This window comes from Lathamus discolor, chromosome 2, assembly GCF_037157495.1.
Source record: "Lathamus discolor isolate bLatDis1 chromosome 2, bLatDis1.hap1, whole genome shotgun sequence".
NCBI classification, from domain to species: Eukaryota; Metazoa; Chordata; class Aves; order Psittaciformes; family Psittacidae; genus Lathamus; species Lathamus discolor.
The window spans coordinates 141,620,998-141,648,933 of NC_088885.1; the positions used below are offsets into that span (position 1 = coordinate 141,620,998).

General features: G+C 37.9%; 1 protein-coding gene across 1 annotated transcript in view; it reads right to left on the minus strand.

Moving 5' to 3' along the window:
• ANGPT1 (angiopoietin 1) overlaps nt 1-27,936 on the minus strand; it is a 168,885-nt gene that overhangs the window by 26,504 nt on the left and 114,445 nt on the right. The window contains exon 7 of the mRNA XM_065668804.1: nt 14,863-15,029. Within this exon, the coding sequence (XP_065524876.1) occupies nt 14,863-15,029 (167 nt within the window). The remainder of the gene's footprint in view (nt 1-14,862; nt 15,030-27,936) is intronic.

Genomic DNA, 27,936 nt, shown 5'->3' on the forward strand with positions numbered 1-27,936 from the left:
CAGTTATTTGAAAAACAAATATTGGCTTCTCTGTTTGCTTGGTTTTCTTAATGCAAAATTAAGTTTAAAAAATGCCAAAATGAGTTATGTGGCACTAAGACCTCTGTAGAAAAAGATAAACAGATTGTTAAAACATATTTCAATTCCCTTGGTGTCCTTTGTGGCCGATAAAGAGTCACATAAGAGTGAAGGGTTCACTGACTGTCACCCATTTGTGATCCAAGTTCTTTGCTGGTGCCACACTGACCAGGCTAACAGGTCTTAACAGAATGTCTTACATGCTTTTTTTCCTCTAAAACCACAGGTCATGACCTTGTAAGAGCTGTGATTCACAATAATGACTTCTTTGGTTCAAATGGCATTGAGATTGGTACAAAACAGTTTTAGTTCAGTGCAATTTAATTATAACACTAAATAAGAGAAAATAGAACACAAACACTGCACGTGCACTTGGGTCAAGTGTGGTGAGCACTGATTTAAAATTGAAAACACTTCAGCCTGTTGTATCTGATTAAAGAAAAGAATGGAGACCAGACTCTGTATAACAGGCACTCAGTTATCTTTTTTTTTTAATTAGGCTTCCATTGTTATTGAGTACCTCATTCTTCCATGATAATAAAGAAGGTATATTTAAACTCTGCAGACCAAACAAACAATAAAAAGTACACTGAATCAGATACCACAATACTTCCATGATCTGATGTTCAAAGTTGCTATGTGTTTCTATGTTTATGTAAATTAGTAGCTCTTTAGGCATGGAGTGTACCTCTTTGTGCTCTAACTCATCCACTGCATTGCTGTGAACCAAATAATGTGTAATATCACTTCTTGTTACGATTATTTTAGAGAGCGACATAGCAAAATCAAGCATGTTTACATTTAATAGGGAACTCCCCCCCCTCCCCCCCAAAAAAAAAAACCCACACCACAACAAAGCAGCAGTGTCTTAAGGGCTGATGCAATGAATGAGTCTGGAAAAATATGGGATGATCTCTTCCTGAAATTCTTTCCAAGCCTCATAAGTATGCTTGACTTTTTGATGCATTAATGAAGCAAACTCACAGAAAATACCTCATCAGTGGTATTCTCCTGAAAATATAGTGAATTAATACAGAGAGAGTTCTCAAAATCACACTCGAGAAACCCTTGCCAGTAGAGCTGTTCATGATAAAAAGGAAAAAAAAAAAAAACAACCAACCAAACTGGAGTTGGTAACAGACTTCAGAGATATTAACCACAAACATACTAGATTAAATAAGGGTCACTCTAAGAATTTCTGCATGTTTTTTGCAGGGAGATGAAAGCTTTTTCTGTCAGGTCTCTGAGCAGACATGAGCTCATTCTGCCCACACTCCATCCTGGCTGGAAGCAGTACTGTTGCAATAAGCACGATACTGAACCTACTCAAGGGCAGAATACATTAGCTTGGGCTTGATACCACATTGACAAGTCTACTGAGCTTCTGTTTAGCTCAGAGAGCGGGCAGAGAATGCACATCTCTGTTAGAAACTGCACAGAGGGGGCTTTCAGGTCCCATTCTTTGCTTCTGTATTGTGGAGAATTTAAGGTTGAATTTTGGTCAATGGTGAGAATTGTGAACATTTTGGAAAACTTTCCACAAAGCATTGTTTCTTTTATCTGGATATACTGTCATTAATGCCAATTAAATTCATCATCATCTTGTAAACAGCGGTCATGTTTACTCTGATGGAGAACATGGTCACCCACAGGAAGAACATAGTTTTTCTAATTGAAATCAGAGACACATCTCATTCTTTGTATCACCATTTCAGACTTTTCTGGGCTGGTATTTGGAAGTGTCAGTTTCTTCAGTCTTGATAATGGTTCGGACCAGTCTAGGTTAAACATTTTGAGCTGAAGCTGAATTTGGATCCTGAAAATGTACGCCACTGCCCAGCATCCATGCATAATAGTGAAGAGAATGACATAATAATGGAATCTGCATGAAAGAAACTATTCTAACACAGAGATATTTTGCAAGCCTTATTTTTTTCTGAAATATTTTCCTCATTCTGCATTTTACTTTTGCATAAGTCTCTCACAGTCCTTTACTGTTTGCACCCTTAAACTTATAGATGCATTATATTAAAATCTTAAGTTATTAGCATATTAATGAAAACAGTGATGCTGTATCCATCTAGAAGTTTTGAGATGTCCCTAGACATATTCGTTACGCTTTGTACACAAATTTTTGCTATGCTAATCTACATTCTGATAATCATTATGAGTTTTAGAGTTTTAACACTGGTGACGTTACATAAAAATGAAGTAAATTTAAATTAATTAAGTGAAAAAGTGACAGCAAGAATACTCAAATACTGGTTAAGAAAATTATTGTAACATTTAAAGACAGCTATTGTATTATTTAGGTTTTTATGGAAGTAGAGACACATATTACATCACTTATGACCTTGTGATGGATACCCTGAATTTAAAGACCATCCGATCTTGGAGATGTCTGGATAATTTTAATATATAAAAAAATAAATCCTCATGGGTGGCAAATATCCAGTAGTGTCTCATTTTCACAAGGTTCTTTTATTCAGGAACTGTTTCATGCCAAAGCCCATCAGAGAGGAAGAAACTATGTTATTGGTTTCTATTAATACAAACATCAGTAGGTTTAAACTCTTTCAAATGCTTTGACAGAAGTAAATTAAAAAAAAACATAGCTCTTCTTGGTGGTGTTACTAGCAAAATTGGGAGGTCTTACCTTGGGGACAGTGAGGTCCACTCACACCAGGGTTTTATAAATTTTGTTAAAATACCTGTTTGACATTCTTAATACAAATATGTAGAGGTGGCATAAAGCAAGAGAGCCTTAAAAGAGAGTGACACTGTGTAAAAAGACTAACAATATAGGTTATTTACGAAGATAGTTTCAACAGGATTAATCACTTTAAATTGGAGAAACAAGCAAAAAAAAAAAAAGCTATTCCCTTATAAAAGCCTGTACAGCTTTCTCTTAAGTGCCCCATCATGCTCTGTCTGTCCCTGATAGCTTGGGAATAGCTGGTGAAATCTCCAGCTGGTGAAATCTTACCGAGTTTCCACAGGTATTTTTTTACTGCCTATACTTACACGTGTTAGAGTTCTCTGAGACGTGTGTCCATGCAGTAGCCCTGAGCAGGATTTCACTGTGCTATTCTTGCTTTACATGATACTGCTCTCACACAAGTCTACTAAGACTTTTTTCTATAGAGATGTTTACCAAGTAATAGTGGTTGAGCTGCCAATAGTTGTTACTCTCTACTCTTCATGTAACAACTTATTGATCTGAATGCTTCCCCAGCATGTAGGAGTTATGGTTTCTATTCACTCAGGAAGAGGAAGGTTTAAAACCAAAAAGCTCCCCTCACAATGGTGCTATAACCAGCAACATATGTCCTGTCCTGCTGCAAAAAGTTGCTCAAGATTGACTGAGCCTTAGTGGGAGTACAAATGTAAGTCTGTAGCAGGATTGTTTTAAAATGTTCAGACTTCAGGGGTAGTCCTCACTGATTTATAACATATTGTGTCATTTAATCAAACTCTATTTAATTCAAAATGAGACTTAATCCATGGATCGGGAAGCATAATTTTAGAATTCCCTCTCCCACCTCATTGACAACTGCCTGGTACCTACTCATTCCCTGAGTGGTGAATTCTTCTCTGCACTGTATCAGAGTTTCATCAACTAGCTTGTTCCCCTGCAGAAAGATTGCTGCTTTTTCTTAGGAATCAATAAGTATGGTCTGGATCCTCTCTGGCAAACGAATGCATTAACCTAGGGTCTTTCATTTCTTTCCTGAGTAAGACAGGGCATTGTCTCCTACCTTCAGGCTGTGGGCTGTGAACCGTCAGTGGATATAAATGGATGCCTTGCTATTTTCAGAATATCCTAATGGTTAACTCTTGGCAGCTGTCTGCTCTGTGCGTTGCCTGATTTGGCTTCTGTCTAAGGAGCTTATCTCTCCCCAGGCATGCACAGAGAATCGAGTGTCTCAGATAGGGTTCTGCAGTCTGTTCTTAGGGCCTATGTTAGCACTGAAAATCCTAGGGCTTTAATGTTAGCACTGAAAATCTTTATCTCACCTACCTGTATGAAACTATGTCTGATTTGTGAATAAGCACTTAAATTCATTAAATCCAGGGTGATGTTTAAATCTAGTAAACTGTTACAAACCATTTTTTTGCTGCCTCAAGTAATCAGTAGTTTGAATTAACATGTTTATTTTATTTTAGATAAGCTTTATGGGAAAATGAAATACTTTTGTTCTTACTCATACATTTTCTTTTTCTTAAAAAATGAATCTATGAGCCTGGAGGAGGAGATAATGCCATGCCCACTATGTTCCATAGTGATAGCTGAGGCAGAATATACTGGAAAACAAGTTTCTCTCCAGCTATGTGGTTGAAAAGCCCTGATAAACCAAAGGAAAAAAAGGATTCTAGAAACATAAGAACACTATAAAATGTAGTTACTGAAAATTTCTTATCAATAGCCTATCAACCCCCTGGAAGGTGGGTTCTGCAGGTGCATAAAAATAAATATATGGGGAAGAGTTATCCAGTTTTGGTGAAGGAAATACATTAATCTGGGGAAGGCAACTGAATATTGACCAGTTGAGCGAAAAAGATAGAGAAAAGCAAGACAGAAGACAATAACAATTTAGAGATGGCTCTAAAGATCTAGTAATGAAAATAGACTAATAAATATCCACCTCTTATTGATGAGTTAAGGGCATACACAAAAATGATGAGGTTGTTGTATCAGACATATTCTGAGTAACACACACAGGAGGCTTTGCTTTCCTCTTGGAGAGTAAGGTTACTGTATAACCAATGTATATCTTGTACTTTTATAAAATATCAAGTAGACTTTCCCAGAATTTAGGGAATGCCTTTGTTGGTTTCCCTCCATATCCTAGACATTGTTGCAGTAAAAAGCTGTAGCACATCTGTGACCAAATAAAACACAAAAAGAAACATTAGGAGCTCTTAATAGTGTTTTTTAACACTATTTGTAAAATGATGTATTATTTCTGAACTGATCTTGCATACATGAACATCATTTCACTTCAGTAAAAAAGAGATATTTATTTGCATGAAATACAGTTAATACTTAAGATTAATTGATTCAGAAAGATGAGGACGTTTGTCTTCTTGTAAGTATATTACTCTAACTGTATATGTAGATAGTCTCTATCTAAAGGTCATGAAGACTAATGGCACCTTTCATTTTGCATAGAACTGTTTAAGACAGAAGTATAATGACGAAATTTGGCAATACCTAACTTTTTCAGATTAAATAATACATCTTCTGTGTATGGAATTGATTGTGCCATGACACCTAAAATGAACCACGTAATACATTTCCAAATAAAATACTTTTAATGATATTTAAGTTATGAGCTAAGAAAAGTAATTATCAATATCTTTCTGTCATGTGAAAGAGACATTTCAGTGAGCTATAGTAGTACAATATCTCATTGATAGTTCTGTAATAATTTCTAACATTAGGAAAACCAATTATTATGCTTCATATGGACAGATATAGTTTGGTATTGAATGTCATTTGTAGCTGGGTTTGGTACACCTGGGCTTTCATGGCTGCAACCTGTGCTCTTTTTTTCACTCGAACATGGCAGACAGTGACTAGATTTTGCAGAGCTTCCAGTAATGAAGTTTCAGAGGGGTAGCAAAGAATTACATACCCCTTCATGGAGGTCCTGTTTTGATAAAGTGAACCCATTTTCTTGCTTTTTGGAGGGAATACGAGTAGAAAATGCTTTGGTGCTGGCAACCACCCCAGCTAACTTCCCACAAAATGGGCATGGGATGGGGGAAAGTGCTCTACTACTCCCCAATTCACTACCCAAAAGACCCTTCCCCTCCTCCCCTCAGGATCTGCACACCATCCCTCTTGTATCCATTCCCATCATTCTCTCCCACTATTCACGTATCTATTCAGTAACTCATTTACAGTACTTAGTATCATAGAATCACAGAACCATAGAATAGATTGGATTGGAGGGGACCTTTAAAGGTTACCTAATTCAACCCTCCCTGCTGTTGATAGGGACATCTTCAACTAGACAAGGTTGCTCAGGAACCTATCCAACCTGGTTTTGAATGTTTCTGGGGATGGATCATCTACCACCTCTCTGAGAAACCTGTTCCAGTTTTTTACCACCCTCATCATAAAAAAGTTTATTCCTTATATCTAGTCTAAATCTCCCCTCTTTTACTTTAAAACCATTTCCCCTTGCGTTATCACAACAGTCCCTACTAAAATATCTGTCTCTGACTTCCTTATGACCCTGCTTTAAGTACTGAAATGCTCCTCTGAGGTCTCCTCAGAGCCTTCTTTTCTCTGAGCTGAACAATCCCAATTCTCTCAGCCTTTCTTCATATAGAAGAGGTGCTCCAGCTCTCTGATTATTTGTGACTCTTCTCTGGACCCTCCTTATGAAAAAGGTCTATGTTTTCCTTGTGTTGAGGACTCCAGAGCTGAATGCAGTACTCAAGGGGAAAAATCACCTCCCTTGACCTGCTGGCCATGTCCCTTTTGATGCAGCCCAGGATATACTTGGCTTTCTATATACATATAGGTGTATATGTCTATATAGTTGGCACTTGATTCAGGTGCAGGACCTTGCACTTGGCCTTGTTGAACCTCATGAGGTTCTTTCTGGCCCTCCTCTGGTGTATTAACTAATTAACTAATACACCTCTGGTATATTAACTGCATCACTCAGCTTGATAGTATCTGCAAACTGGTTAAGTGTGCACTTGATCCCACTGCCTATGTTATTGATAAAGATACTAATCAACACTGGTTCTAATATTGGTGATCACCAGTCTCCCTCTGGACATTGACTCATTGACCACTAAACTGTGGGTGTGACCACCTAACCAATTGCTCATGCGTTGAATGACCCAACATTAAATCCCTATCTCTCCAATTTAGAGAGAAGGATTTTGAGGGGAACTGTGTCAAAGGCCTTACAGAAATCCAGAAAGATGACATCCATATCTCTTCCCTTGTCCACTGATGTTGTCACTCCACCATACATGGCCACTAGGTAGGACTTGCCCTTGGTGAAGCCATGCTGGCTGCCTTGCATCACCTCACTGTCCCTGCACATGAGCTTAGCTTCTACGAGGATGTGTTCCATGATTTTCCTAGGCACAGTGGTGAAGCTGACAGACTGGTAGTTCCCAAGGTCCTCCTTTCTTCCCTTTTCAAAATGGATACAATGTTTCCCTTTCCCAGTCACAAGGGATTTCACCTGACTGAAATGACTTTTCAAATATCATGGAGAGTGCTTGGCAACTACATCAGCCGATTTCCTCAGAACCCTGGGATGCATCGTGTCAGGTCCTACAGACTTATGTATGCTCAGGTTCCTCAGCTGACCTTCCTTTTCTGGCTGATGTACCTGTTAGAAGCCCTTATTATTCCTTGCATGTCTTGCCAAGTTCAGCTCCAGCGATGCCTTGGTCTTCTTGACCCCATCCCTGCGCAGCCAGGCAGCTTCCTTGTACTCTTACTAGAATACTTGTCCCTGTTTCTACTGCCTGTGCATTTACTTCTTGCCCTTTAGTTTGACCAGCAGGTTTCAACTCATTCATATGAGTCTCTTGCCTTCCTTACTTGATTACTTACACCTGACGATTGAGAGCTCTTGTGCTCTTTGGAAAATGTACTTAAAGATCTGTCAGCTCTGATCTCCTCCTTTGGCCCTAAGGGCAATCTCCCAGGGGGTCCTATTGACTAACTCCTTGACCAGCTACAGCCTAGGCTGCCTCTAATCTTGACGTCACCTATTAGTTCACTTGTGTTGGTGACCAACAGGTCCAGTATCACACCCCCACTGGTAGGGCTGTCTATTACCCAGCTTAAGAAGTTATCCTCAGTGATTTCCGGGAGTCTCCTGGATTGCCTATAGCTCGCCAAGCTACTTTTCTAGTAGATGTGAGGGTGGTTGAAGTCACCAAGCAGGACAAGAGCTTAAGAGTGCAACGACTCCAGTAGCTGGAGTAAGAAGGTTTTGTCAATAGGTTCCCCTTGATCAGGAAGCCTGCAGCAGACAGCAACCATGAGGTTTCCTTTGTTGCCTTGGGCTCTGATTCTTACCCATAAGCTTCCAACCTGCAGTGGCTATTCTTCAGAGGCAACTCTTCACACTCTTCACACTCTATCCATTCCTTGACATAAAGGGAGGTGTCTCTGCCCTTCCTTCCTTGCATGTCCTCCCTGAACAGCCTGTAGCCATTGATTGCTGCACTCCAGTTACGGGATTTATCCCACAAAGTTTCAGTAACGGCAACTATGTCATAGTTTTCTAGCAACACTGTAGCTTCAGACTCCTCTTGTTTGTGGCTTGCCCTGCGTGCGTTTGGTGTATAGGCACTTCAGCTGGGCTGTATGCCATATCACCTTCTTAGAGGAATATTCCTCAGTTCCTTTGAGGTATTTCACCGGTGTTTCACTGTTAGCTGCTATTACCTCAGGAGTCCACGCACCATCTTCATAACACTTCAACTGTGTTTCAGTATAGCCAGAAACACCTCACTGCATTCTTATTTTATTCCTTAACACAGAAGAAGAAAACCTCTGTTCCTGCTTCAAGGTAGTCATGGCTATTGCATAGTGAACTATAAATTAGCTTTATGTAATTAGAGATGGGAAATTATTAGCTGTGAATGCATAGAATACATAGGGATTTAAATGGATTAAGTTCATTTTTAATATTCATAAACTCCACAAGTATATATGCATCAACTTTCATTTAGTCAGAGAAAATGTTATATTTCATTTCTGCTTACATTTGGAGATAGTGTGTAAACTGCCACTGAGCTTTAGTAACAACAGTGGCCTCGTTCCAGAAAGACCTCTGCTTAATGGGCATTGGATTGAATCCCTGCACTTCTAGTATTTGGACTTAATGAAATATTATTAGACTGACGGTGTTCTTAAGTAGAATAAAGTTATTTCAGCTGGATATTTATATATACATAGAGACATTACATCTTTATTATCTATTTTAGATCATTGTTTTGTGAAAAAAAATGCAATATATTTTCAAATAAGGGAAAGTATGCATACCACAGATATCATCCTGTCTCTTAATAGGATTTTGCATGGATATTCCCTCTGAAGTAGTTTTGCAAATTGAATTTCAAGCTTCCAAAGGAAACTGAATTACTATGGGTTTAAATTTTCGTACCATGTCTGTTTCTTGAGTTATTTTGTAGTTTTCAAAGTTGGCAAGAAAAGTACCAGGGTCTGGGCACAGGACTGGGTTTCAGAGGATCCTATTCTATGTGTCCTCCATTGCATTTTCCTTCCCCACCTAAGAATAGACCCTTTGAAGCTTTACTGTGACACAAGTAACACAGATGAAGCTAGGCAGATGGTTCAGAAAAACTTACAAGTCAGTTTTATCTAAACTACTCAAATGGAAAAAGAAGAAACTATGTTACTTATCGCAAATGCATTACCAAAAAGGCTGGGTGGTAACAAAGAACCAAACTAACACTTAAAAATGAGGTTTGCTACACCAAAGTGGTATCCTAATAGCCTGTTAATGTCCTGCTTCTGCAATAGCAACAATGTGTGGAACATATTTTAAATTAAAGACACATAAACCCAGCTGTCCCCATAAAAGTCATGCTCTGAAATAATACTTCCTTTATTATTGATTACAGCAGTTCTATTCATACAATTTAAAAGACTGTACGGAAGAAAATTTTTCTTTACAGAAGGTGAGAAATTTTCATATGAAATTCCAGCATTAGTTCAACAATGGTGATTAAATAAATCAATAGTTTCCACCTTAAAAAAAAAAAAAAAAGTCAAAGATTAACATTACATCAAGGCCTCTGGCTCCAGACTACCTACCTAGTTTGCCTAAGAAAACAGATAGAAATAGTACTATTGATGAAACTAAATATACAAACTCTTAAATAAGCAAGAACTAAAAATTCAGTACTCAGTGAACTAAAACCTCTCTACCATCAGTTCCCATAAAAGTTAATGTTTTTCGTTTACATTCAACAACTGATCTGGTTTCCGAAAGCAAAGGCTGGAGAGACACAGTGTTTTGTAGAGCTTGGAAACTGTGCTCCCTAATTTGTATGAATCACAAGACCATGTCAGTGGTTTCAAGTAATTTGAACCAATTCAATGACTCTCTCTCCTGTTAACAACAAATTCCATTAACTTCTTGCATATGAAGGACCATAAGTCTGATTTTTCTCTTCATAAATGATATTCTATCAAACTGTCTCTTGCTTGATCTGCTAACAATGTATCTATGCCCTCTTTCATTTTGTTGTAAGATTTACTAATCTCTGTCTGATGCTGGTTCCAATATAAAGACTATTCTGCATAAAGTACCAAAGACCAGCCATCGCCTAAAGTCCATGATTAATTCACAGAAATTAGGATGCTCTCCGTCCATCACCAGTTTTGACCTATATCTACAGCAATTCCAAAGTTTTGCTCACCTCAGCAGTGCTGCCTCATCTTTAATCATATTCCTCCATGGATAGGAGCAGTGGTAGTGAGTCATGGCAGCAATGGAAAGCTTTTCTAAGTAAAAGAATAACTAAATACTGGAATATATTGTCTAGGCAGGTGAGGGTGTACTCTCTAAGGGTTTTGAGGTACAAATAGCTCAGCCAATTAAAAATTATTTTTCCCCCATTGTCCATCCCATGCCTTGCTTGGAAGTGCTGCTTCTGCATCATGAATAGCAAAACCCGATGTGCATACAGACTGAAATTGCTGCTGTTCAAAATACGGCATCAGTATATCTGTTTTGATTGAATAGAGTGTGGGATTATGAAGTGTGGTGCCTGAAATCCCAACATGTGGTTACTTTTCGTGTTTAATTCTGGAAGGTCTGAGGACAGAAGTCAGAGCAGTAGAGTGTCATACCTATACAGCTCCTAAGAACATTGAGCAATGTCAGCTAGCTATCAAGAATGGGTTAGGTAGAGTCTACAAAGGAAAAGAGGAGAGGCTGTGTGTCTGCTAGAAGTCTCTTTCAACTTACATTTTTATAGTATATAAAATGTGAATAACTCCTTTGACTTAAATTAAGAAATACTGCACTAAATTCTGTTTGTAAGATCTGATTTTTCTTACTCTATGGAGATTTTACTTGCCATAGTGTAAGAAAGACTTCAAAGAGACTGACAGAAATAGCTTTCATCACATTTACAAACAGCCCTCTGTGTAACCATTTTGTGCAGATAAGAAGCCTAAAGATGTTCTAAAGGAAATTAATTACTTAGATACTTCTATGCTATTGAAGCTTTCACATGTGGTGCAGCGCTGATTTTCCTATTTCAGTTATCACTTATCATTATACATTTACTGCTTTGGTATCCATCTCCTCAACTTTCTTCTATTCGACCATCATCTAGGATAAATAGGTTTTATTCTGCATTCCCAGAAACCCTTTTGGAGCTATCTTATTTTAAAAGAGAAACAAATATATTTTTAATATACATGTGTTCAACATTAACCTTTTTCATCATAGATTATTTAGGTTAATAAAAAGTTGTAAAGAGAATACAAACAACCAGAGGAAAAACAGAACCCTTCTGAAATCACCAATTGGGAGTTATCCAGACTGAATCGAACTTTGCATACTGTTGGGGCTGGATTTTGGAAAAACAGCATGAAAATAATTTTCCATATTTTCTCAGACACATTTTATCCCTTCATGGTATTTTTTTCCTTTTTCTTTTTTTTTTTTTTAATTTATTATATTCAAACATTGTTTGTGTGCATGTATATCTTCCAAATGTACAACATACTCAGATAGCATAAATGAAAGATGTTCCACTTCCTGAGCTTTCCCTTTCATTTCAATACCCTCTATTTCAGATCACCTTGACCTACTGCCCAGACTAGCTTGGAAAGTTGTCTCTTTACTGGTTCTTATTTCTTAGTGAACTTGTGTTATTTAAAACTAATGTAGAGTGCAGTCAGCCTATAATTACTTCTTTTTGCAAGCAGCATTTTAATGTGGGTCACTAGCAGAAAATCCTAATAGCTTCCAAAAGAAGAGGGTATGTTTGTTTGGCAATATTATTTCAAATTAACAGCAACTAAAGCTTTGAAAAGCTTTTTTTTTTTGTTTGTTTTTTGTTTTTGTTCTGTGTTTGAGGTATTGAAAGCAAACATGGAAAAGCCCTGGCGGTTGTGTAGAAAAGGCACTGCGAGCAGGAGGTTGTGAACCATGATTTTCAGCTTCAGAGGAATCATTTAAATTCTTAATGTCAGCTTCTCAGATAAAGAGAAAACAGCATTCTCTGAAGGGTAGCCAGCTGTTTAAGTCTCAATAATCAGGCTTTTATTTTGCCTGCCTTCTGGAGTTGCTTCTATCACAGATAGTAATGCTGGCAAGCAAAATAAAGAGTTTTTATGTCATAGGTTATGTTCTTGTAATGCTTTCTTAAAGATCCCAACATAATTTTAGCCTGAAAAATGTCTGCTGGACATAGATCTGTCTGTACTAAACACAAGTGCATTTGACAAGCATTAAAAAAAAAAAAAAATAGATTTGCATGTGGCTTACTCATCATGATGTCCAGAACTGTTGCCATGTACTCAGGTATTTTCTTTTAATATTCAGATATGTTTGAGTAGAAATAAAAGGCCAACAGAGATGGACAGAGCCTTTATACCTCTTTATGTTTTCCACTCTGTTTATTCCAGAATAATGTGAATGGAACAGATTCCCTGATCCTCAGACAAAGAAAATTCACTTGTACTGTAAGAAGGCCACACAGACAGCATAAGTGGAACTCATTCTACCCTTTTATTGGACTACGGAGTAGGACAGGAACCAAAACTGCAGTCATTTGTCCAAGTCAAATTCTTTCCGATTTTTGTGGAAAAGTGACTTGAACATAGGTAGCAGAATTTATCACTGTTACTTAACATTGTACTTTTGAGGCCTGTATACTCTCATTTAATTTATACACTTTTGGAAGACATCTCTTTTATTTTTTCTTGTTCAGCAGGAAGAATTTTCATCTGCCACAGTCTGCAACAGAATTCCCAGACTGTTGGAGGGATGACAGTGCAGCCCTTCCCAAAACTCCTTGCCATGTTTCATGGGCCTATGATGAGCAGAAATCCTTTAAGCATTTCCAAGTTGCTCTACTATCTTACTGCAAATGCAGTCTAGCATTTTGAAATAAAATAAGGAATTCTCTTGTTATTTTGCCATGAATGATCCAAGGTGAATCCTGAAAAGAAATCCTCCCTTAACATAAGCTTTAACAGAAGTTAAATTGTCAACATCCTTCCAATTCCTTAACAGCACATGTTGTCCCTATCCAGTTCGGAATAAATGTGAGCAAAAAAGACATTGTCTTCTTAGGAAATTCAACCACCATAATTCACCCTCTGATTAATATTCTTTGCGTCTTTGGATTTTCATCATAATTTTTAGAGCTATGCCTAACTGTCCTTTGAAATTTTTCCTCAGTTGACAAGTATTTGTCCCATCCTTTCCTTACATTTTTTAACATCTTCTACCAATGTTTAAGGTCCCACATCACCCAATTTTACACTGCTGATGTTATGTTTTGTACAAATACTTCCAACCTCTGTTTTGAGAAATTTCCTTTACTTATATTTATTCATTGCCTAAAAGTGCCTCAGTATGGGTGCTTCACCTTCCCAATACCTGCTGAAAATGCCATGGGCAGTGCCAGGCACAGCACTGCTGGAGCAATGGAGGACAGAGCTGTCTTTTGTCTGCCTTGTTTTATACAGGATTTAAACCAATACAGATTGCTTCTAAATGTAGCTTTTGCACTTCTACATTATGCAGTAGTGCCCTCTTACAAGAACCCTGAGTATTTCTGAGAACCAAGTTACTTGTATTTAAAAATCAGAATACGAACCTAGTTTCACACTCTATGACTTAAGTGTTTATTTTTAAAATATCTTTGGTTCTATCCTAAGTCTTACGATAACTAGATGTGCTGCAATAAATAATTTAGAATGTTTTTTAAGTTTCATGATCTTTTCTCAGCATTTATCCAATACTGCTCAGATGAAGAAATGATTTAAAAAGATCACATACAATGAAATCACTAAGGTCATACATATCTGTTGTGTCTCTAAGTTCTTCTTTGAGTTATTATTTTGGTTGTTTTTTTTTTAATAAACAGATTTAAGTTTCCTATTTTTTCATTTTTAAAAGAAAATATGGGAAAAATGTTATTGGAAAAAGGTTTTAATTTTATGCTTTTTTTTTTTTTTTTTTTTTTGAACTATAATAAATGGCATGCTGTTGATGATGATGAATCAAGGCTACCTAGTACCTGACACTGTGTTTTGTGTTTAGAATCTCCTCACAATAAGATCCAGTATTCTGTTTTTTGTCTTCACTTACACGGAATTTTTAGCTTGGAAATATCAAATGTTTTAGTGACATTTTTTTGTCTTTTATTCCCATGTTCATTATTTCAGTTTTATGCTTTTGAGGTAAAAATCCTTCAAGTTGTAATGAAGAATCCATATCCTTTTCCTATTTAATCAGGTTTGAGTTCTGATAGTCTCAGATGTGATTAAAGTTATGCATGTTTTTTATCAGTTATACCAGCCAGCATGATTAATAGATCATCCATTGTTCTTAGATATGTTACATTTACTCTATCCTTCCATCACTGAGAAATTACATTTCCATTTAATTTTTACCCTTTCTATTCATTTTTGATGAAAATCCGTATCATATTGTTGTCCTTTCTTATATTTACCAAGCAAAAAATGAACAATATTTGTCACTCAGCAGAGTCAGAAGAATTTCAAGAGATTCTTACCTGTAATTCTGCTTTTCATTTCCTATGTGAAATCTGTCATACTGTGAATATGCCCGGTTTCCTTCCCAGTCCGTTAATTCAATTCTTAGAGAATATTGCCTCTGACTTGTTATTGCAAAGATAAATTCATTTCCCAGCCAATGTTCACCTGATGGGCTACCAAAACCCTAGAAAAAAGTTGGCAAAACAACTAGATGTTATTGTTGTAACTGATAGAACTTTTATACAATAATAAAGCCATCAATATATTTTACCTATACATATTAATTACTGGTCATAGCTTTCTGTGCTCCAGTTTGATTATCTCTACAATGAGTCTACTAATACATTCCAGGTAGGAGTCGTGCAGGTTAGCTAATATTGGAAAGGAGAGTTCAGGTTATCAGTGGAAAATCACTTTCCAATTACAAGATATTAATAGGTTGATGCTATATTTGCACATCCTTCAATGGGAATACTGGACAGTCACGTTCTATAACATATTTCATATAGTGTTAAACCTAGTTGTCATTGAGACAGTTAAGTCAAAACAGAATTGTGCTATACAATATAAAAGGTTAAAGAGTTTAAATCAAGTTAAATGTGGATATCTCATGTCTTAACTTCTAAAGAAGAATGGACCATTCCTTTGTTGTCAAGTTTCTGCCACAACCAAAACAAGGCTTTTAGTTTAAAATCCTCTTCTGTATATAAGATCTACTGGGTAAGCATCTGTGAGTGATCCTCAGTTGCAGCATTTATATACTCCATTCTTTTGTTTTAACTGGCCTACCTGAGCAGATATTTGATGCTCACTATTGCTAGAGGCTTAGAAGATGTGCCACATTTAGCTATGCTGAGTACGCTAGTTTATGTTTCAAAGGCACGTTATCAGCCTATTGCCTCAGAGACCATAAAGTGATACTTATAACAAAGTATTTAGTCTGCAAGAATTGAAATACAGTAGTTTGTGGTGAGTCTCAGAGAAGACGCAAAGTTAAATATGGGAAGATATTAATAGTTGGCTTCTCCTTTGTTACACACTATTTTGTCATACTGTTTCTCAAGTAGAGGATTTCCTATGTAAGTCCCTGTAAATACTGGTTGTAGACAATACTGGTGATATCTTGCTTTGACATCAGTCTTCCAGTGTGAAGTCCTGCTCCTCAAGCTTTCCCCTGGTGATGCTTTTGTATCTCTCACCTACTGCTTTGATTACATTCACATGCATATTTGGCTTCATGAATGCTTCCTAAAACACAAAAAACTTGTTCCTCGCCTGCATAAACCCTGTCTACAGCTGACATACTCTTCTGTATGTTTTCACTGTTTACTATCTGTTCCTTCGATCCTTTCCACCTCCTAACCTTCTTTCTTTGCCCTGTGACTGTCACACACGGTCTCTCCTGTTCTAGTGTCTTTGTCAGTGTCATACCAGAGCAGTCAGTGGTTTGTCTCTGATATCCTCTTTCACCGCTGCTCATTGACACTTGTCTCAGGAATGCTCTACAGTGACTACTTAAAAGACAGTTTGTCTCCCTAAAATCCAGAAGGTAGAAGTTGAAGCATAGGTGTTCATATACCGACCAAAGTACCTTTCTTTGCAGTCTACATGGTTTCTGATTCACAGAGGATATAATGCTGTTGTTATCAGCTGTCCCCCTTTAAAATAAGATTTTCAGGAAATCCTTTCTTCCTTTTTCCCAATGCTGGCAACCTAGGGTGACTCCCCTTTGAACTGCGGCTCTATTGAATTGTATTTGTCTTGTCTTATTTAGATTGAAGCCTATTCAGGATGAAATACATGTGGGTTTTTTTAACATTATGTGTTACCATATGTATTCTATATAAACTCCAGACACCATACATAACTATTCCGAAATAATAATTTTTCTTCTTCACATTTACACTTCATTCTCCCTTTTCAAAAGCAGTTACACTAAGATGACGAATCTGTCACTAAGTGGTTTGTTCTTCTGACCAGAGGAAATGAAGTTGCAGCAAAAGGGAACTGGAGGAATATAAAAAGCAATATAAAATTATGAGGAAAGCTACCACATTAGTTAGAAAAAAAAAAAAAAAAGAATCTTACTATAAGGAGCTACAATACTGAAACTCAGATTAAAAATGCCTAAACTAACAATGATTTTTTTTTCTTGTCGAAGGCAACTTCTTTTTAAACAAAATCTTTGCTTATATGAGAAGAAAACCAAGGAAGTGGAATACAAAACATATCTCTGAAGCAAGGAACGTTCCTAAGAAGCTGTGCATTTTTTTAAGCACTTAATATGGCTGGGAAAAACAATAAATGAACAGGCATTCAAACTTTCATAGATCTGAAACAGAGAGAATCAGTACATTTCTGTTGAGCACAGAACTGGGAACCATTTCTTCAAGTATAATTTTATTATGCCAAACTCTACTGCTTCCAACCTGTATTTAATCTGCAGTTTATGGCCACTATTTCAAACCTCAAGAAAGACTTGCATGCTTGCTAGTTTTTCCAGATGCTTTGGCTGACTTTCTAACTGCACAGCTTTCCCTGTTTGTATCTTGGACTGTCACTGCTGCACAAACACTACTATTTTGGTGCCTCTGTGCACAGAAGAGAATGATGTGTTATTAACAAAACCCCCTGAAAATTATAATTAAACCTTCTGTTCTCATTTCCAGTCCTGAGGGTGGCAAAGAAAATGGCTGTGCCAGATTCTTTTGATTTGCCTTCAAGATCTATAGTCTTCAAAGAATAAAATATAAAATCAAATCAAATATAAAATCTTTTTTTATTATTTTTTTTTTTTATTCAACCATAAAGTTTAAGGAAAACAAGCTTTTGCAATTGTTATGCCCACCTGTCCTTTATTTTTGTGCAATATTTTTTGAACATTTTTGAGGTTGGGGTAGAAATCACACAAACTTAAAGTTCAATGAGTTTTCAGGAGAACTGACGTCTGGGATGACCTGCTGATGAGAGAAATGCTGAAGAGGGAACGCAGCAGTTGCCTATTTCAATTGCCTATCAGCAGGCACACACCAGGCAGCCAGGTGCAGATGCTGAGCATGTATTGCCTTAGAGAATCCTTAAATATCTGGGGGAGATTTGAGGGACATAAAAGGGGAACTCAAGCTATTGCCACTCTTAGAAAATAATAGGGATTCAGGAGATTATTAGTAATAAGAATAGGACTTCTATGAAGGACACAGGACAAAAATCCACAGAGAAGCAGACTTCATTAATTTTGCTGTTCATGAGACATTAAGTAGTTGTTCAGTACTGAAATTTCAGTAAGGAAATGCAATCATTTCAGTTAGTGATATAAACACAAGCCATTTATGTTTATACTGCTGCTTAATTCTGTTGGGTCCCAAGTGTTAAGGTGACTTCAGCCTTGGCTAGGGCCATGCCTGTCATCTTCCATAGACAGGGAGTTTGGATTTGAGAATGCCTTAGAGCATAGCTCTGAATCTTAAAAGTTGACATTGGGACTCACCTATTCAGACTTATAGCTGCCATGAAATGTTTTTGTTTCCCACTACATGTATACTCTGCCAACATACTCATTGGGTTTTGCATTCATATTGCTATAGCAAATACTTTCAGAATTATTTGTGTTAAAGTTTTGTACTTAAACTCAAGGAAGTACATTAAGTTCTCCAAGTCATCCTCAGCTATCAATCTTCCAGGAAAAGGAACATCTGTATTTCATGAATGTGTTTGTTTGTGTTAACCACAGTTAACTGCATTTTAAGTCCTTCTGAAACCCAGTGGGTAGTAAACACTGTTCCAAAATTGCATTTTAAATGGCAACAAGACACTATTTTGTCATTAGCTTTCTATATTTTGCTCATCGTATGTTTCCAAGTAGAGGGATTATTCCAAATATATTAATTTTCCATTGAAATTTCCATAACATTTTGGAAGGAGTGGCAAATCAGAGCCTTGAAGTTCCCAAAAGAGTGTTTAATGTAATGGGAAAAGTTCAGAAATTTCTAAAAGTTTTCAAAGATCTCCTACATTATCCTTGTTAGCACTCTGGAAGTTGGGAGAATATAACAGGGAAAGAACTCGGATGTACTAGGATGAAGCAAAGGAGTTTTATGGCTGTTTATGCCTATAACTATATCATATATATATTGTGTAAATTCTGATATAGTGACCAACAGTTATGTAAAAAAATAAATAAATTGTTGTTCTTTTGTATGCACTAAAGCACTTACAACCAGGAATCACAGACAGAAGTCCATGATTTCATAATTTCATAAATTTTATATATTTTATACATCAGTTTGTTGCCAATTGCATGGTGATTAACAGTCAAAACTACTAAGGCACTCACGAGTACAAAGAAACAAACTTCAATACTTGTTTTAAAAATGACCTTAAGAATTTACAAGTTGATGATTATTCAAAAATAATAAGTAGGGTGCAAAAGAGTTTTATTAGCTTTGGCAAAATCTGTTGGAGTATTTGGCTTGAATCATGTTACTCCAAGTTCATTAAATAATTATCTCTCTTACATTATTTATTTTGTCTGATAATGCTCATAGGAAGCTTTGACTTTTTATAGACAAAACAAAATTGAAACCAGACACAGTCAATATATCCTATGGGTTCATCTCCTGTCAGACAATTCACTGAATAAAGCAGATAGTAAATCAGTGTTTTACAGCAGCAGCATCTTCTCAGAAGCTGTAAAGAATATTCAGCTCCTTTTTCCTTATCTGAGAATGTGGAATAGATTCTGTTTAAGAAAATAAGTTCTAAAAAGGTCAGTATACATCTTCATTTACATCACATTGAATTATTCATTACAATATTTTAAATAAAGATGTGGTCTATAGAAATGACTTCAACTTCCTCAGAGAACAAATATCCTAATAATGCTAAATATTCAGAATTATTTCTATAAAACGCTAATAAATATTTATTGGCAAATTCAAAAAATACATTCAGATTAAAAACAGAGGTACATTCTCAAAAGTCTAAAAAACCCCCTAAATTCTTGACAGTTTAAAGAATTAAATGGTTGTATAACCACTCCAAGTTTGAAAAGTCTGCCTCAAAACCTTCTTCGTATGCTGCAGCAATTCAGGCTCTTGCTCTTTGCTTTAGAACAAATATATTAGTAGACCTACAGAAGTTAAGTTCAGTTTTTTCTTTTTCTTTTGCAAAGCATACAACATAAGTTTATCAAACTTCCTTTCTCTAGGTAATGGCCCCCAAACATCTGTTTCTTACAGTGATCCATATGCAACAGACAGTACATTATCCATAGGCCTCGATTTCAAACTAACTTCTCTACTGTTAAACTAAAAACAGGAGAGCATTTCCTACACAGAAAATTTTTACTGAGACCCTCTCTCCCAAACCACCTTATTCACTCTGAATGGATCATGGAATACACAGACACTTAGTGTGGCTCCTAGTAAGTGCATCCCAGGGAGATGGGTATGTTTTAAAGAAAACTCAAGTTTTGTGATATAAGAAAGATGAATTAGGAGTGTAAGGGATCTTTGTGTGCTGTTCTTTCCAAAGAAATAAATTGCTTGGTTCAGGGCTAGCTTTTATTTGAAACCTGATTTAAAATCTTTAAAAAAAATAATAATTAAAAAAAAAGAAAAAGTACTTTGGTTTCACTTCAGGCAAAAGGAAAGAACATTTGGAGGTAGGGCTTCATTCTCCTTTCTTTTCAAAAGACACTGATTTATCCCATATAGCAAAGATATGCATGACTAGGAGCATAGATATGACAGGGGAGATGAACGGTCAAACCAGCTGTATGTAAATTTGATCAGGGATTTTAATCTCTGCCCCATAATCTGCCTAAATACCCCAAGCATCAAACTTAATGGACTGGTTTTTTTCTCTCCTGTTTTGGCTCACCTGCTGCTCTAAATATTTTAAGAACAGATGGTGACTCACAGCAGGTCAAAATGTTATAGTGCTAATTTTACGTGTTAGCCCCAAAGCAAAGGTCTCCTCCAGTGAGTCCCAAATGGAACAGATAAGGCAGGAGATGCTAATCCCTGAAGAAAAAGCTGTTCCATGATGAAAGCACACAACTATCAATTGGTAGGACCTCTGCTACAATTCTACTAAATGTTTGAATCACTGATTTGTGAAACAACCTCTTAAAATCTCACCTGGCTCTTGTAAAGTAGCATTTCCATCTTCTGTTTAAAAAGTATCTTTAATAGCATTAATCTTTCTCATGGTGCTCTGTGACAGGATGTTAGCATAATTAAGCTGAATCACGATATCATTACATAAAATGTATAGGTTTTATATGTATGGTATGCCTTACATGGTTATATAAAGAGCCTTTGGAAGACCACATGAGTCTAAATGGCATACATTAATGGTGTTAAATTGAAACACTTGTGGCAGAAAAGGCACAAGTATATAGCCATGTGTCAACACAAGTCTTGAAACATGTTATCCAGTTATATTTGCATAGGGAAGACTGTGCTGAATATCATACTTTTAAAACACAACTGTGCTCCAACACTAAATTGTGTATGCATCCAAAAATATGTCCCAAAATAAAGATGCTTCCTTGTGTGGCAACACCTTCTCTGGTGCTTAATCTAGTGATCCAAAGCCCTCTGAAACAAATATTGTTTCATTCTTGCTCTCTGAGGTCATACTGTTGAAATGCACAATGTAGATTAAGCCTTGCTCAGTACCAAGTTTCATGCACATGCTTTCAGAAAACTGAGTATGGTCTCTCGCTGCTTTGATATCATGTCTGTCTCCACTGGACATGCTGGATTTAGATCTCAGGAGAAGCAGAGTACGTGCTGGCTCTTTTTATGACACTGATGAAAGTGGCAATTATCTGAGTAACAGTTGCAGTCAGAAATGACTTTTTATTAAACTAGCATGACATGTCATCCTTTATCACAGAGGGGTGGGTCTCCATGAAAGGCGTTACTCACACAATATCTTAATATACATTCCAGTCACCAAAGATCATTTCCTTATATCCAAATTACTTGGTAAATATTTGAAAGAAACATATTACTTCCATGTCATCTATCCCAGTCCCTTGAAGTAAATGATTTTTTTTCCGGATGTAACTGACTCATGGCATTGAAGTGTACTATCATCAGAAATGTATTTGTGGCAACAATTACAAAGTTATTAATGTTTGAAGTGTGCTTTTTTTTTTTTTTTTATCCCCTTGCACTCCCAAAATGCATTCTCATTTTATGTTGCCTATTTAAGCAACATAATTCAATACCACCACCACTCCCAACTTGTCTTGTTTGCGTACAGTACAGAAGCAGCATGCCTTCTGTCTTTTCAAAGGACATGAATTCTCTAGCTTTTGCATTTCTCACAGGTCCATCCTGTCCTCAAATCCCTTATTTTGCAGGAAGGGCCATGTCGATGTTACAACATCATTTAGAACATTCTTCAGACTACTGGCAGGGAAAGAACATGAAACTGTTTCTGCAGAAGAAATTGTGGGATATTCCTCTAGCTGTTTATCTATCTATCTAGCTAGATGGATGTAGTACACACAGTGTTATGAAAGCTTTCCACCTTCTACAAACTTTTCTGTATTTCCTATTCCCAAGTTATCTTCAAAATACCTCCTCATGGAAAGGAGAAACTGTGAAGACATGCTTTGAACAACCTCTGCTTCTCTGCTACGCAGAAGAAAGTAAAACAGAATAACACGTGTTAATGATAAAATTTATGAGGAGAGGCTGAGGGAGCTGGGTCTCTTTAGCTTGCAAAAGAGGAGACTGAGGGGTGACCTCATCAATGTTTACAAATATGTAAAGGGTAGGTGTCAGGATGATGGAGCTAGGCTTTTTTCAGTGATATCCAGTGATAGGACAAGGGGCAATGGGTGTAAACTGGAACATAGGAAGTTCCACGTTAACATCAGGAAGAACTTCTTTACTGTAAGAGTGACAGAGCACTGGAACAGGTTGCCCAGGGGGGTTGTGGAGTCTCCTACACTGGAGATATTCAAGGCCCGCCTGGACAAGTTCCTGTGTGATGTACTGTAGGTTACCCTGCTCTTGCAGGGGGGTTGGACTAGATGATCTTTTTAGGTCCCTTCCAACCCTTGGGATTCTGTGATTCTGTGATTCTGTGAAAATCTTCTCAGCCCCGAAATCAAGGCAGTGCTGTGTAAAAATCCAGTTAGCTACCAGGAGCAGCTTTATCTTTGTATAATTATATATCTTTGCCCTTGGGGTGGGGGGAGTGGGGGGGTGTGGGGGGGGAATCCTTCAAAGGCAAACAGTAAAATGAAGATGAAAATCTACATCAATATCAGATCAATCAACAAATATACGCACATTAAGTGTAATTTTTTTTTGCTTTGTTTATATTTCTTTAAGTTACTGTTTGTGACAAAATAACAGATTACTTGAATATACCTCTAACCATAATCAATGAAGGAAACTTCTAATTGTCATAAAACCACAAGCCTGTTCATAGATAAGAATGTGCAGCTGGCATATATATATATATATATACATTTTCCACATGCCAATAAAGGTCCATTTTCTTTAGTCTAAATGCAAAAATTTGTCATGAATGATGATCCAAAATATGAGCTTTTCACAAACTCATTCAATCTGGAATAGTCACAGGAAGAGCAGTGTTACTACCTTCAGAGATGTTTGATATTATTTGAGTTCTTATTTAAAGAACACAGGAATGAGGTATATATATCAATAATATTAGACTACTGTGAAAAACACAGGAATGTGGCAAATACATCAATAATATTAGACTACTGTGAATGCAAGAAACGAGAAAATTTTATGGCCATATCAATGCATAACATAGCTTAAGTACTTATAATACAGAAAAGGATTTAAAACTAATTCAGAATAGCTAGCTTTAACAAAACCAAGAATTACGATAATGTTTCCACAATATGAGCATTCAAATTATGAGCAAATTCATTTTTCTGTCAAGAACATTCTTCTCAGCCAAGCAACATGGTTTCTGTAATTCTTGTTTAAAGAAAAACACTTCTGAAATAGTTTTCACTAAAATAATGGAAAAAGAATCATGAGGCTTATATAAACATATTTAAAATGTGCCTTTTTTATTTGTATGCAATTGGCCTCTCTCTTGAAAAGAAAGTGAATAATACAATGTGACTGGAAGGAGCTGGAGCTCTATCTGTAGTTGTTTGATTCTTCAAGTGTTTGGAGAGAAAAAAGAATATGCACACTCTTTGTAAATGGACAAAACTGCAACAGAAAAACAGTCATCACCAATTAATGTTACAAAAGGAAACAGCACAACAGCTTGAGTTTTTGCCTCTTTGCTCAGGTCAAGCACAATGTTAATTGTAGTGAGGACCTATTTTGAAAAAGAAAAATGTGCAAGTTAGTATTGCTACTGAAGCAATACAGAGTTTAGAGACAGGAAAGGTGGGCAGAAAGAATAATAACAAAACTGAAACCTGGAACTGAAACCTTCAAAAGATAAATTAAAATAAAACTTAAAACAGATGGAGACCATAAAAGGAATTAAAAGGCCATATTCTGAAACAGGAGCTAGACACTTTGCAAATAAAAATTAAATGTAAATAACATCTGGAACTTTTCAGAATGAACTGGAAAAGTGTGCTAAGAAATAAAACCTTTGTTGGAATGGTAGCTCCTGCTATGAATAATTCAGGTACTTCTATATTCCCAAATACCAACTTGCAGTCTGTAGGACTTGCAAGGACTGGTGAGGTGAAAACATGAGGTGACCAGCAAACTTCCAGGAAAAGGGTGGGACCTATGTCCAAACTAGAGCTTACTTACAGTTGAACTCTGTGAAGTATATGAAAATGTAAAAACCCTCAAGTCTTGAAGGAAATCAAAGACTTACAGTCTGAAAAGATATTCAGATGTCTGTTAGGTAAGCAGAAGACACAGATCACCAGATTTGTTACACTAGTTAAAATTTACTGATGCTCAAAGGAAAGTCTGATTATTCCAGGTAATATAATGTAAATGCCCACTAAAACTTCATACAACAATACTTCTTGAGAAAGTTCTTTTAACCAACTCTGTGATCTCAGTGCTGCAGAACTTAAGCCTTGGAAGAGCATAAATTATCTTGCTCTGGCATCATACCACATTGGCACAGCACAGCTAGCCATCAATTTGACCTAACAGCTTTGCGAGAAAAGTAAAAGAAACTCCAACAGAAATGGAAGTGGTTTTGTAGGTGTGCTTTTCAGGCACACACAAACACTCGTGATGATTTCTGAGATAAATTGGCAGCAGACTTGTATTAACCATTGAACTGATGTTGGACCCTTAGATGTTAATCAGGAACATGAGATTAAGGGGGTGTGCATTTAGAATCATAGAATAGTTAGGGTTGGAAAGGACCTCAAGATCATCTAGTTCCAGCCCCCTGCCATGGGCAGGGACACCTCACACTAAATCATCCCACCCAAGGCTTCATCCAACCTGGCCTTGAACACCGCCAGGGATGGAGCATTCACAACCTCCCTGGGCAACCCATTCCAGTGCCTCACCACCCTAACAGGAAAGAATTTCCTCCTTATATCCAATCTAAACTTCCCCTGTTTAAGTTTTAACCCGTTACCCCTTGTCCTGTCACTACAGTCCCTGACAAAGAGTCCCTCCCCAGCACCCCTATAGGCCCCCTTCAGGTACTGGAAGGCTGCTATGAGGTCTCCACGCAGCCTTCTCTTCTCCAGGCTCAACAGCCCCAACTTTCTCAGCCTATCTTCCTATGGGAGGTGCTCCAGTGCCGTGATCATCGTCATGGCCTTCCTGTGGACTTGTTCCAACAGTTCCATGTCCTTTTTATGTTGAGGACACCAGAACTGTACACAATACTCCAGGTGAGGTCTCACGAGGGTAGAGTAGAGGGGCAGAATCACCTCCTTCAACCTGTTGGTCACACTCCTTTTGATGCAGCCCAGGTTACGGTTGGCTTTCTGGGCTGCAAGCACACACTGCAGCCGGCTCATGTTCATTTTCTCATTGACCAGCACCCCCAAGTCCTTCTCCATGGGGCTGCTCTGAATCCCTTCTTTGCCCAACCTGTAGCTATGCCTGGGATTGCTCCAACCCAGGTGTAGGACCTTGCACTTGTCATGGTTGAACTTCATAAGGTTGTCATCAGCCCACCTCACAAGCGTGTTGAGGTCCCTCTGGATGGCATCCCTTCTTGGGGGATCAGCTTGGTGTCATCAGCAAACTTGCTGAGGGCACGCTCAATCCCACTGTCCATGTCAGCGATGCAGATGTTAAACAAGACCGGTCCCAACACCGATCCCTGACAGACACCACTAGTTACTGGTCTCCAGCCGGACATTGAGCCATTAATCACAACTCTTTGCATGCGGCCATCCAGTCAGTTCTTCATCCAGTGAGTTGTCCACCTATCAAACTGATGTCTCTCCAATTTAGAGACAAGGATGTTGTGTGGGACAGTGTCAAATGCTTTGCACAAGTCCAGGTAGATGACATCAACTGCTCTACCCTTGTCCATCAGTTCTGTAGCCCCATCATAGAAGGCCACCAAATTGGTCAGGCAGGATTTCCCCTTAGTGAAGCCAGGCTGGCTGTCACCAAGTGCCTTGTTGTTTTTCATGTGCTTTAGCATGCCTTCCAGGAGAATCTGCTCCAAGATTTTGTCGGGCACAGAGGTGAGACTGACTGGTCTGCAATTCCCCAGGTCTTCCATTTTCCCTTTCTTGAAAATGGGGGTTATATTTCCCTTCTTCCAGTCATTGGGAACTTCACCTGACTGCCATGATTTTTTAAATATGTTGGCCAGTGGCTTAGCAACTTCATTTGCCAGCTCCTTCAGGACCTGTGGATGGATTACATTGGGTCCCATGGACTTGTGCACATTCAGATTTTTAAGATGGTCTCGAACCAGATCCTCTCCTACAGTGGGCCCAAGGTCTTCATTCTCACAGTCCCTGCGTCTACCTTCCAAGACTTGGGTGGTGCAGTCAGAGCCTTTGCCATTGAAGACTGAGGCAAAGAAGTCATTCAGAACCTCAGCCTTCTCCAAATCCTGTGTATCCAGCTCTCCCGAGAGCTTCCTCAGGGTGCCTGCATTGTCCCTAATCTGTTTTTTATTTGCTATGTACCTGTAGAATCCCTTCCTATTATCCTTAACATCCCTGGCCAAGTTTAATTCTAACTGGACCTTAGCCTTCCTAACCTGGTCCCTAGCTTCCCAGACAACATCCCTGTACTCTTCCCAGGCCACCTGTCCTTGCTTCCACTTTTTATAAGCCTCTTTTTTCCTTTGAATTTTCCTCAGCAGCTCCTTATCCATCCAAGGAGGTCTCCTGGCCCTCCTGCTGCACTTCCTTCTAGTTGGGATGCAACGTTCCTGAGCTTGTAGCAGGTGATCCTTGAATATCAACCAAGAGTCTTGGGCCCCCCTGCCCTCCAGGGCTATATCATGTGGAACCTTACTAAGCAGGTTCCTGAAGAGGCTCTTTTGAAGTCCAGGTCAGTGAGCTTGCTGCACGCTCTTCTCACTGTCCTGAGGATCTGGAACTTGACCATCTCATGATCACTGCAACCAAGGCTGCCCTGGAGCATCATATTCTGAACAAGCCCTTCCCTGTTGGTGAGCACAAGGTCAAGCATGGCACCTCTCCTTGTCGGCTCCTCTATTACTTTCAGAAGGAAGTTGTCTTCCACACTATCGAGGAACCTCCTGGATTGCTCGTGCTGGGCCGTACCGTTGTTCCAACAGATGTCAGGGTGGTTGAAGTCCCCCATGAGAACAGGGGCCTGGCCATGAGGCTTTTCCTATCTGTCTATAGAGTGCTTCATCTGCAGGACCTCCTTGATCAGGCGGTCTGTAACAGTTCCCCACAGTAATGTCTCCCATAGCTGTTTTCTCTTTAACCCTGACCCACAAACTCTCTATTCCATTTCACTGCTGAATGTCATTCTTGCATCAGAGAACCAAAAGAAGAAACATTTGCCAGTCAGGAAGACAGGAGGTGGTTGCCATAAAGCTGTGAGAAATTCAGCTATGAGCCTAACACATACAAGGGATCCTAATCTAATTCATGACATGGTGAATGATTATCTTTCATCAGAGAAAGGAAA